This window comes from Physcomitrium patens, chromosome 1 (assembly GCF_059467195.1).
Source record: "Physcomitrium patens ecotype Gransden chromosome 1, ASM5946719v1, whole genome shotgun sequence".
Classification (NCBI taxonomy): domain Eukaryota; kingdom Viridiplantae; phylum Streptophyta; class Bryopsida; order Funariales; family Funariaceae; genus Physcomitrium; species Physcomitrium patens.
Window position 1 is genome coordinate 9626625 of NC_143410.1, and position 12883 is coordinate 9639507.

The 12883-nt window shown below is 40.0% G+C and overlaps 1 protein-coding gene and 1 long non-coding RNA gene across 2 annotated transcripts; one reads left to right on the forward strand and one right to left on the reverse strand.

Moving 5' to 3' along the window:
* Window positions 1-389: 389 nt before the first annotated feature.
* Window positions 390-4854, reverse strand: LOC112290790 (alpha-xylosidase 1). Its single transcript, XM_024537478.3, has 5 exons — window positions 4255-4854; window positions 2918-3588; window positions 2565-2795; window positions 1926-2439; window positions 390-1802 (listed from the first exon to the last, which is right to left on the reverse strand). The coding sequence occupies exons 1-5, from the start codon at window positions 4527-4529 to the stop codon at window positions 689-691; spliced, it is 2805 nt and encodes a 934-aa protein (XP_024393246.1). The 5' UTR covers window positions 4530-4854; the 3' UTR covers window positions 390-688.
* Window positions 4855-9705: 4851 nt separating this feature from the next.
* Window positions 9706-12618, forward strand: LOC149989860 (uncharacterized). Its single transcript, XR_016502545.1, has 2 exons — window positions 9706-10570; window positions 11600-12618. It is a non-coding gene; the product is annotated as an uncharacterized LOC149989860 (long non-coding RNA).
* Window positions 12619-12883: the final 265 nt, after the last annotated feature.

Genomic DNA, 12883 nt, shown 5'->3' on the forward strand with positions numbered 1-12883 from the left:
TTACATATTTATAACTATTGTAACAATATGCCATTGAATATAAAAACAGTTCCTAGAAACTGAAATTAATATTCCCATTCTGGTAACGTTTCTTGTAATTATTTTACAACCACCAAGAGAGATTGTTTCGGACTCTACTATATCCCTGACCTAAAACCCATCCTCCCTTTCAATACACAATCAAAGACTTGTGGCACGCTCATGCACAAGCAGGAAAAAACTTGATGCAAGCTCAAGGGATTTGTGGGGAAACCAGTCAGCACGCCTCGTGGAATCCGCCCGGGCTCAAAAAAAAACCCTCGAATTGTTTCGAATAGGAGTGCCTCCAACGTACAAAAAGAGAGTAACTAAGAACGCTCGAGCATTCGACAACAGGACATGTAAGAAGATTTACTCTGAATGGGATTGTTGATTGTATTATCGATTGCTATCTAGTATTGTACAGATCTTGGGGGATTGATTGCCCCATATAGACATACATTTTAGCAACACGTCTGCAAAGCAAAGTAGGAGCTTGCAGTGGTTGCTGGTGTCAAGTATTAGTCTACGTGATTGCTAACCAAGATAGAGGGAAGCTAGTTCGAGGCTTCCCATCGGATGGTCTCTAGACCCTCATCACAAAATTGTATAAACCAATTTTGAAGGTTTAATATACACCTACGACAGTGCCGAGAGTTTGCCGAAGAATTTAAAGCTTCTCCCCACATGTTACTGTTGCAAGATTCAAGCCCTGAGGGCTTGTTGAATGCGCTTGCGTTGTCCACTGGAGCTGAAACTCGCTACCGACGGGTACACTCAGTCCTGAGATGGTGGTGGAAGCTGCAGCGGAATCAAAAGATGAGGAAATTGATGATGAAACTTGGACGCTGTTGATGGTGAGAGAAGTTGCAGCACTGTTGGCTCCAAGGATGATGATTGTCTGTACTGTGAGTCCTTTTTGGATGGCGTAGTCTCCGCTCACGACCTTCGACGACAGAACACCTCGCTGCACCGATTGCTGGGCGAAGAATCTCACGAAAGTAGACCTGCCCTTGCGAATCACCATCTCGATGTCGTCACCGTTGTCCAGGAAGAGCTTACCTGTGGCGAAGCCGGAGGACTTCGACGCTGGGAATGCTACCACAAGTGTGAAGGGCGTCGTCATCGCCTCGGCCGATGTTAATGCGCTCTCTTGCATCGGCAATATGGTTCCCTCGTGGACATGAACGTTGATAGAGTCCGAAGGAGCGGCGAGTTCGAAATGCTCCCCCTTGCTTTCCACTTTGGAAGCGTAATCGAAGAGGTTGTACCATGTGCCCATAGGGAAGTAGCCATTCACGGTCGTCGCCTCGGGGAGCACGACTGGGGTTACCAGGACGCCGCTTCCGAGCAGGAACTGGGTGCTGATCTTCAAGGTGTTGATGTCCTCGGGGAAAGCAAAGAACAGAGGCCTGGCGATGGGAGCGCCTTTGTTGTGCGCCTCAAACATAAGGCTGTAGAAGTAGGGGAGGAGGCGATACCGCATGCTAAGTGCTGCCCTGGAGGACGAGGCGACCTGGTCCCAGACGTAGGGTTCTTGTGGAATAGCACCGAAGATGTTATGGTTCCGAGAGAAAGGGTAGAAGGCTCCGAGCTGCATCCATCTGTTGCAAAGCTCCATGTTGGAGTCGCCGGCGAAGCCACAGATGTCTGCCCCTATCATTGGAACCCCTACCATTCCCGAGTTCAAGATGGTAGCGATTGAGTACTCCAGGTCCTTGAACGTCGCAGCGTTGTCGCCGGTCCAGTGAGCGGTCTGTGCTCCAGAACCTACGAAGGTTGACCTGCACATTGCAAAGTACCAATGATTGTAAACTCTTGCACAACACACGCAATAATTCGAGAAAGTAGATGATTGGGAGCAGAAAAAATCGTTTCCAAGCATGAGAACACGGCAGGTCGCGTACCTTGCAAGAATGAAGGGACGCTTCTTGCGAGTGGCCTGGAGTGCCTTGTTGGTAGCAATGGACTCCGACAAGCCATAGAGGTTGTGCGCATTGTACTCCAAGGTGCCGTCAAAGTGCTTCACTCCCATCGCGACAGTCTTGTCACCGATATTCTTGTATGCGGTCGTGATCTTGTAAGGTGGGTTATCCCATTGCGTCGATGACTCCTTGCATTCCAAATAGCACTCATTGAGGTTCGGGTAAACCACGCCGTTGAACTTGCACTGCGTGCCACTGCAGAAATTTGAGACCTCGTTCATGTCGATCCAGAGTCCGTCGAAGGGGATTTTTTTGTGAAACTCGGATATCTCATTAGCCCACCATGCACTTCCCTTGGGATTGAAAAAATCGGGGAAGTACACAGGCCCGGGCCACACTTGGGCGAGGTAGTTCTCGTTCTGCTCATCCTTCAGGAAGATGTCTTCCGCAAGGCCGCGCTTGAGAGTGGTGTAATTCTCATAAGCTATACTAATTCCTGAAATTCAAACGCATGCGCATCAGAATCACAAGAAACAGAACTCGTACAAAACTGGAAGATCAACATAGCTAGGCATGTCACATAAAATACAAACCTAATTTTGGTCAGGGAAATCTACTTACCAGGATCAAGAATCAGAACGTAGTGTTGTCCATTGGCGTGGAGCTCCTCGACAAAATCCTTAAGCTGCTCCTCGGGATAGTTGACAGGATCGGCGGTGAAATCCAAGTAGTTCTGCATGTAATCGATGTCGTTCCAGATTGTGTCCAGGGGGATACTGGCCCTCTTAAAGTTCTCCACCACGTACTTGAGTTCATCCACATTCTTGTATCCCCACCTGCACTGGTGGAAACCTGTAGAATTCAACGCAAAAATCGATCAACAGCGAGTACATTTATCTTTGCAGCTTCACGAAACAATCTATCCAAAAACAAAGAAATGGAGGAGAAAATTTGAAACTAAGACGTGGGCTTACCGAAAGACCAATACGGCATCGGCGCAGGCCGGCCCACGAGCTCCGTGTACTGGTCTACCACGTCGAGCGGGGTGGGTCCTACGAAGAAGTAGAAGTCGAATGTGCCGCCAATCACACGATACGTCAGAAAATTGCCACCGTAGTGAATGTCCATGGCATTGCTATTCAGCAACAGGACGCCGTGTGTCAATCCTCCAGCACGCACGTCAATGTAGTAAGGGTAGGCTCCATACAAGTCCACATTCGCGTTCATGGCGCCGATGTCAGTGGCCCACAGCGAGTACGTTTTGCCCTTCACAAGGGGAAGCCCGTCTGGCCTCGTGCTTTCGCCAAGTCCAAACAGCGTAGCGGAGCTCGGGATGTGGGTGGAAATCTCCAGATACTGATCTTTGAAGACCATGGAATTGAATGAGGGGGACTCCACACCTTCGAGAGACGTCTTGACGCTGGGAGTGGAGTTGAAAAGCACCTCATCATTAGAGATACGCGTGACGGCGAATCCGAACGGCTTGGTGGTGTAGGTAAGCTTGATGAGCTGCTCTTGAGGTAAGGCGAATCGGCTGCCCTTCCTCAGAGAAGGATCGTTGCGTGGGACGAGGGAGAGCGGTACTTCCCAACGCGAGTTGCTCTTGTCCGAGATTTGCACGTGAAGTCGAAACTGGCCCTCTACTCTGCACTCACGAAGATAGGGGATTTTTGCACATTAGTAGAAATTCAAGTGAGGAGTGGGGAGAACAGTGGACTGGTATGTTACTAAGAAGGCACTAATTCCACCGAGACTTCATCGCTGATTCGCAAGAGCAGACTCGAGCTCATGAATTCAACGCCCGTCTTCCAAGTGGAATTTGATACCATTTCGTGAATGAGATTATGGAGTAATGTGAAGAGATTTGGGTGCAGGAGGACTCTTCATAAGGCAACCCAAAAGATAAGTAGAGTGGATTCTTGATCTAAGAGCGAAGATAGACAAAAATGTCAGGAAGTAAAAACGTATAGCTGTCTCCTATTTTCCTACCTCCAAAAGAATTCCCAACTTTTCAATCACGCGATTCAACCTCAAAATATACAACAAAAGATGAATACATGATATGTGTTGCAGCTTCTTAAATTCAACAAATATCCTCAGAACTTCTCAGCAGGAGGCTTTCTTACACATGCCTGTACGTGAAAGGAGCAGAATGGAGCTTATGGAAAACATGTTTTTGCAAACAACCAAATCAAGAGCACTTGTCACAAGAGATTTATGAGAAGTCTAGTTTCGCAAAAGTATTCGTTCAGCGACGGAGCCCTAGAACGGGCTCACAAGCAATGACAAACAACTCTCATGCAACACGCACCTGACACTCATGCGGAGCTCGCTGATGTCGGGTCCGTAAAGTTGTGTCTGTTCAATTACCTCCAGATCGGCTACAAATCCCCGTCCATCGGGGTAGTCGTAGATGTCTATCACACGTTGGCCTTCGCCCAACGATTGCTCAAATTTGCTCTCACGGGACACACTTCTGACGCTCTCCAAGCGCTGGGCTTTGCCGGCGTGAACCTCGACACCCATGAAGCGTGTCAACACCAACATGAAAGCCACGGCCCAGACTGCAACCTTGGAAAACTTCATGGCGAATCTCTCCCTTCACCACCACTACCAGACCAAAAACGATCTCCAGAGAAAAGAGGGCAGGTTGCGCTGGAGATTATTCAACACAACTACCACTCGCTGACATAATCAGACAATCAATCTCGGCACATACACTAGATCAGAAAAAAAATTACAAAAAAAAATCTTCAGACACAAATCTAACGATCAAGAGCTTGACTAAGCACGCTACTCATATTAGCCTGAAACACAGACTTAAACATGCCTGCACTCCTCAAAAGCTCACTCCACCTACAGAGGAATTCAGGCATCACAACTAGATTACAGTCACAGACTCAAAGCTTTCCGAGCGCTAGTGAATATATATACCCTTCACAACTGCACCTAATTTCATACAAATCCAGAACCTCGTTGGCGGAAGCTAGCAGAGCGGACTGAAGACGGATCGAATTTTGTCACTTACGACACTCCACAGTGAACTCGATGTCGTCGGAAACGCCAGGTGAAAGAGGGGAAAAAGATTCGCGTCTGGATAGTGAATATAATTACTACCTGTGATGTCGCGAGGATGATGAATGCAAAAAATGTGGAGGTTGTGTCAAAAAGTAGGTCCAGTGGTCCGAGAACTAGAATCCAGCGGAATTGACTTCGGTGCGGCGAGTGGGAAGCTACGTGTCGTCTCTAAGACATCACCGCATCATCGACCTCCTTCCCGCTGCGGAAACTGGATGAGGACCCGGCTTGCCCCAATGGTTCAGATCGAGGCAAAGTTTGCACAATCTCGCTTAACTGTTCGTAATTTCTCCGCTAGTTTCGATCGTATGGTCGGCCGAGCAGCGTCAGTTGTGACGCGCGATGCGGAGAACGGGAGTTGACATCGATCATGCCCTACGCAAGCCTGATCACGATGAGCGACAGTAGCTCATTATTCATTTGTTCGACAGGTGGATTGTGTTGTGGACCCCATCGCAAATTTGTTTGGATAATGCCCTGCAGATCGTTCCGGCCTGCTCACCGTACCAACTGAGAAACAGACTGAATCGTGGCTTCAGGCTGGGTGCCATCATTCGGAGCCTGCTTGGCACAGACCCTGCTCGTCTCCGAACCTCGCAGTCCAGGTCGCAATGTGCCCAGCGAGCTCGCGTCGTGGATGCGATGTGCAGATTAAACTCGGCCTCCCAAGCGTAGAATCCCTCTCTTCCATCGCATCATATTTCCCCGTGCAATCAACACAGTTATGTCAATAGAGTTTAGGGTTTCTGTAGAGAAGCGTAATTGAGACTTTATTCAAGTATTTTATAAAATTCTCCCAATGTTCATAGATGTGTTTTATTTTTAATTTCATAAATCTATCATTTAAGATTGATTGATTGCAAATTCTGGGAGTTATCACTATTCACACTATGTAGAAAGAATGTATATTCGATTTCTTCTTCCTCTTCTTCTTCTTTTAATTTTTTGTTTTATTTTATTACATTTGAATTAATATTCTTAGGTATAAAGCCAACTAAGTAAAGCTTCTCAATTTCAAGCAATCACAAGCTTTGAAAATTGTGGCCTTCTGCTTTGAGTTTTAAGCGAAATTTTGTTTTAAATGTTAAATTTTTTCTTATTTCTTTTTTTGTTTTGTTTATGAATAATTTAAGTTGGTGAAAAATGATGGTATAAAGTAGACAATGTACATATTTTTCTTTAAAATTTATAAAGTTGTCGAATAATGTATTGACAAATTTTAATATTTTTTAATATTCTTAAACAAATTTTCTGAGAAGAAGTTTTTTTGTTGAAGAAATTTTATTGTGAAAAATGAAACTAGAAGTTTTACATTATTATTGCATGCCATAAATTTGAAATGATTAGATTTGAATTAACAATAAGAAAAACAATTTAAAATTTTATTCAAAAAAATAAATCAAAAAAGAATAGTAAAGCCATCTAATTTTAAAGTCATATTTTGTAACAAATATTAAAATTTTACATAACAAAATCAAAACTTTAACATGCAATAATAAGAACCACGATAAAAAATAAAAATAAATCATAATTATTTTATCAAAGATAAAATTTTCAAATAAATACTAAATCATTATATGTGTTTTTAACTAAATTTATTTAATAAATTTGAGAAATAATTTTTGTACATATTTAATTAACTTAATTTGTAAATGACATAATTCTTTAGGAATGCACATAAAATTTAATTGACTCAAGGTTTATTTAAAATAAGGATGTAAATTTCATATTCTTACCAACTAATTAATTTTTATTTAATTAGATTAACCATGCATCTGAATAGATAATATAATTACTATCAATTTGAACTAATCCATGGTTAGTTTGTAATACTTGTATTTAGAGTTTCAAAACCATTAAAAGATTAAAGTATAAATGGCAATGTTGTAATATAAAAAATAGAAGAAGCTTAACATTTCTCTTGATTAATTATTAATGTATGAAATTTTATAATATTTTTTTAAATACTAATTATTTTAGTATAGAAATTTCTTAATAATAATAAATACAATAATAATTTAAAAACTATATTAATATAATTAATTAAAACTAATAGAATTTATTTAATAAAATATAACTTTAAAATTAATTTAGAATAAAAATAAAAATAGAATTGGAAAATAAACAAACAAACAATAATAATAATAATAATAATAATAATAAGTAAATATATAAAAAAAATATAAGAAATTTATATACACAATAATGCATTAAATGCATTATTTTGTACTTTTACGTGATTTTGATAATTAGATCAAACAAAAATAAATCTATAAAAGAAATAATAAAAGACTTAAGCTACAAGCACACTTCAAGTTGTTCCATGCACATCCAAGAACATATAGGCCTTTGATTGGTTAGTTTGCTCAATCGACCAACAATTGCAAGGGGTCAAGAAGCAAGTTTAGAACTTTCACAAAGACTAGAAATGAGAGCTAGGAATGAAGAGGGGTACATCGATTGAAAAGAGCACCAGGATTAGGACTTGTATTAAGACAAGAAAGAGGGGAAGGAAGTTAGGAACTTGCACCAAGATTAAAAAGAAGAGGTCTCAAAGCTACCAATTAGAGGCCTTGGGTGTGCATATAGTAATTTGGAGTTTGCATATAGTCATTTAGGATATGCATGTAGCCTAAGCCATAATAAAAATTTATATCAATGTTATGCAAAATCAAATAAAAAGATAGATAATATTATACTCTGAGCACATAAGGATAAAATACCACCTAAATATTATACACATATACAATTTTTATTCATTTATACATATGTATACATATTACTATATATACATATATAAATGAAAGAAGTGGTGGTCTAAGCAATATATGTGAAGCACTATTAGATAACAAGCAAGTTTTTGTAATTATATTTTATGTCTAGTTGTGTTTGCAATATTGTTAATTTTGTCTTAAATTTTTTGCCTTATTTTTAAGTTGTTTGTTTATTTTCACATTAATACAAATCATATACGCTTGTAACATTTTTCCAATACTTATTGATAATCAAAGTATAGATTTTTATTGTAACTAATATTGAAATTTGAACTTGTTTAAAAATAATACCAAAATAATAACAAATATGAATACTAATATCAATAGTAAAGAATTAAATATTATTTAAAGTTAAGAATAGTCTTTAAATATTGAGATTTCTTTTTTCTTATCCAAAAATAAGCTAATAAATTAAATTTTACAAAAAAAATTGAAAATAAATTTAAAATCTAAAATCTATAAATTTTGTATATATATATATATATATATATATATATATATTTACACACATACATACATTCATACATACATACACATGCATGCATTGGTTGTGAAGGCTTTAAAGTAATGCAAAGTTTATCTTGTTTAGTTAGTTTAGTTTATTTGTTTCGTTAAACAATTTGTTCTTAAAACATATCTGTGAAAATAAAAAACTAAAATAAAAAATTAAATTATCAAAACAGGAATTGTTTAATTTAGTTGAAAAGCCCATAATGATCCATTGAATCTATACAATGTGTTCATGATAATTATTAATCAATAACTGAACAAATAAAACTAGCACTGAATATGTGTTCATCACTATTATTCGTCTATTTTCATGCTTAAATTATCCAATAATTTTAAGTTTATCACCTAAAAATGTTTTATTCTTAAATACCTCATTTAAATAATATACTGCTTGCATTAACAATATCGCCCCCATTTAGCATACTAAAAAAGCATGTATATATAGATATAAAGTAATGAAAATGTATGTATTTTTTTTTATCGGAAATGTAATTTTTTTATAAATTAAACATATTTTCACCTTTCTAATGAAAAAAATTAAATAAAAAAATGATTATAATAATTGTGATAGATGTAACAGATATTGATATGTAACAGATATCAAGTAATTTGGAACCAGGCTTGCTATTATTCCAAATCTGCTTTCACTTGGGATTTAATAATGCTTTATTAAACCACCTTTTTTTTCATTGCTTCAACTCGATTTTCTCTAGAAATCCTGTTCGTATATTTCTTCTCAACTAATGTCCCCTATTTAGACAAATTGAAAAACGGTTCGATATCTCCGTTGTGCTTGTGAACCTGAGGATGTCATTCATCCTTCACGACCACATTCATCGATGACCAGGTCGGACGAAAAGAGATGAGTGTTTTCCGTTTTCCTCTCATCCTTGACAGTGAAAGGAAAAGGATGAAAACGGGTCCTAATTCCACTGCTAATGAGCTTAGCAGAAGTAGTAATTCTGCAGATGAAGTAAAAGGTAGCATCCGCACACGCTGTCCATGTAGAAACGAACGTGAAAAATCAGAAATAAAACTCATGACTTGGAAGAGGGTGATTGGGTCGGTGAGAGATAAGAAACAGTTGTTGGAAAAGATACCCGATAAATGTGGTGAAACATTATTAAATGTGCCACATCAGCAAGGTCATTCCACCAATCGCCACCACATTTGTCCACATGGCAGCTCATTTACTGTAGCGACCAATGGATACCCAACAGATAAGAATTGGGTCTCATAGGGACACTGGACTCGTTCATTGCCTCGTCCCTCATTCGTCCCCCCCTCAGCCTCTCCCAACACACACCCATTCTCCGAAATGAGCACTCTATAAATATCATTATGTCTGTGCTTATGTTGTATGGTTCGTCGAAACGAAGAAGGACTAAGCAGCTGACAGATTCAGCAGACTGTGTACACTTGTCATTTTCATGCATGGTAGTGTTTCATTATTATTGACCGAACCAATGCTGGGCTTCCATGTAAAGAAAGTCACAGTCATTTCCTGTGTATACATTTCCTTTCTATCCATTCATTCAAAAAGCTGTATTGTTTGTATGTAGGGGCATCGCTTTGGAATACTCAGCATCTAATGTTTACAGGATATAGTGTAGCTTTGTCCCTCTTCACGTAAGGGGTTCCAGTCCAGGGGCCAGGCCGGGTCGGGCTGGGTTGGGCCGGGTCGAGCTGGGCTCCTCACAGGGGCCCGTTCACAATACCGATGGGGATGGATTATTTCTGCGTTCCCACTTGTAGCGATATGGACAATTTTAATTAGGGTTGTTGGTTTCCTGGCTCTCCATGCACTTTTGCTGCGTTGGAAACCCCAAGCAAGGTCGCTGCGATCCGAGCTAGTTAGCTCACTTTTGGAAGGCACGCGAGGTCTATTTCACGAGGCGAAACCAGGATTAACGTGTCGCTGTGATCTGATTCGAAGGGTTTGGACCACCAGTGTGGCAGCGTGAAGAGGTGAAAAACGCCAGCGTGGTGGAAAGCCAGATCCCAGATGCTTATCCACACGGCCAATACAGTTGGAAGCCCGGTGCCGGAGGGTATGTTGCACCGGCCTCGGTTCCAAAATTGAAGGGGCTGCCAACTGATCCGATTAAGTTCCACTTTTGTCTGGTCACGCATCTCCCGCGGCGTCCACTCACGGACCTCCGAGTGCGCCTTGGTTGCATCATCCCTGCGGCGCGAAGATCCACCTTCGGTCGTAACTTGTTTTTTCCCTTGGTTTCTTACTACATTACAGTGGATTTGTCTCTGGTAAGTTCTGGAACCTATTCCGTGATGACAAACCTATTCAAGAAAAAAATCTATTACTTAGAGCCGGGTCAAATATAATCTCGACGAGTCGCAAGTGCTGGGCTCCGTCCTACACTAGCGCCACATTTGTTTATGTGATTGAAAAGTGCGGCACAGATTTCTTTTCGAAATCTCCTGAATTTATCCTCAAGGTGAATGTGGTTTGCATGACTTGGCCACGACCTTGTCCTGGCCCACGGAATCCTACTGCTTCTCTGGATGAGCACAAAGTTTCGGGATCCCACCTTTACCCTCATCTGTTCAGAGGAAACAACTGCACATGTAGGTGAAAATGCAACCTCCAGCAGGGGAGAGTAACTGATTTCAGCTGAATCAAGTAAATTTTGTCCTTTAATTTTAAATAGGAAATTTTGTTCGACGCGTGCCGTATCATAAGTGGTGGCTCTGAGTTTATGTAAACTGTATGTGACTTCCTATTAACCGTCTGCTTCAGCTGCAGTCACATCTTGTTGCAGATTCAAGCGACCTTACCAAACAGTTGCTACTCTAATCCAGCTGATGGACGAGAGCGTATCTGCACAATAGTATTAAGAAACATAACGGAATGTGATGTGAGGGATCGATTAATGAAAACAAACCACACAGTGGATTGAATTTTGTCTCAAGTCACTGTATATGTCCTTTTGATAAAGCTGCTGTGTATTTAAACAAGAGCCAGGGGCATCGTTGTCAGTCCAACAGGACGGCCCTTGGACAGCATTTAGCCAGAGAGAAGTGTGGAACATCAACTGCTTTTTGTTTCCTTCTTATCTGCAGAGCTCCCTGGACTCAGAATTGAGCTGTTTTTTAGGCACGCTAAATCTCATAGAAACTTTGTTGAACGAGCTTTGTGCTGAAGGTGCTCCTTCTACTGCGCGGGGCCAGTCAAAACAGCTCTGCTGCTGTTCTGTGTGAATTGGCTTTCTAACATTGGCTTTCAGGTATTTCATTTGGTTGTCACTTAGCCTCACACCTGGTTCATTTTGACAGATCCTTGCGGTGTGGTTGGGCATGTGATGAAGATGATGGTCGCAGGAAGGAATACGACAGCGTGTTGAAGGAACTCAGGGACGGCGTCTTCGATTTTCGAGAGCAAAGTCGAACTGAAGCTTTCATTTGTCAAACTCTAGATTGGATGCGGAAAACAGTTTATTGGAAGGGTGCTGGAAGATTGCATGCGTTTCAAAATCACATAGAGGATGTTGGAAATTGGACAGTTATTCACCAGGATTGCCCTTTACGAGAGGATTGCTTGATATTGTCACTCCGCTACGGATCATTGCAGAAAAATATTACAAATGGATAGGCTGGTATTCTAGCAAATCATATGAGAAATTCGAGTCCGTTCCTTTGCTCAGCCGTTCGCATAGCTTGTGAGGTTCAGATTTGTCGGAAGGACAACTCTGACGTGACATTGAATGATCTTGTTCCGCTTAGCCTTGGGGTGCACTGCTCCAATATCGCTCTCTTCTACCATACTTTGTAGAGCCCTTTCCAACTGCAAAGCTGATACTTCGGTGTCCCCTTAACCCCCATTCAAGTCGAGGATATTCTGGCTACTAAGTAGAGGTTTGAAAACCATCAATGTTTGGTGAGTGACGATGAGTATGGTGGACTTGCAAACCAGGGCAGAAGGTCTGATCTCCTGTATAGCACCCTTTGGACTTCAGTAACCTTTGTGTATCATTCAGTATTGGGAGAAATATTCAGTATAGTATACTAGTTTCCAGTATAGAATACTATCTATTTAATTGTTACCTTACACCAAGAGTTGTGACTCTTGGTGTCACACTTGTACACATAATATATTGTGTGAGAATTGATTATATTAGTATATAAGATGTTTCCAACATGGTATCAGAGCAATAGAAATTTTTTATCCGTAGAAAGCTTTAAAAAATGCTTTACTTAGAAAAGAATTGCTGAAAATACAAACTAGATTGTAATGACAATAATAATACAATCTATTGTAACATGAAAGAGTAATAAAGAACCTAAAGTTCTTCAAACCATGAGAAGCAATTCTAAACCTAAAAATAGAAATATACAAACAATAAGTAAAGATAAAATTGAATTAATTAAGAATGAATTAATAAGTAATTTTAATTTAAATTCAAATTAAGAATATTGAAGATGACATAGAAAGTGGACATCAATCATGTTCTAAAATTTAATGACTCATATTTTAATATATGAAAACATAGATTAAAACTAGTTTTCAAGGTTGAAAAGTTATGGTCCATAGTAAGTGTTGAAAAATGCTTAGTAGTCAAA

Coding starts and splice junctions, on each gene's coding strand:
- LOC112290790 (XM_024537478.3), bottom strand. CDS start 4,529: ATGAAGTTTTCCAAGGTTGCAGTCTGGGCCGTGGCTTTCATGTTGGTG. Junction 3,589..4,254: donor GAGCTCCGCATGAGTGTCAG/GTGCGTGTTGCA, acceptor TCGTGAGTGCAG/AGTAGAGGGCCAGTTTCGAC. Junction 1,803..1,925: donor CGTCCCTTCATTCTTGCAAG/GTACGCGACCTG, acceptor TGCAATGTGCAG/GTCAACCTTCGTAGGTTCTG.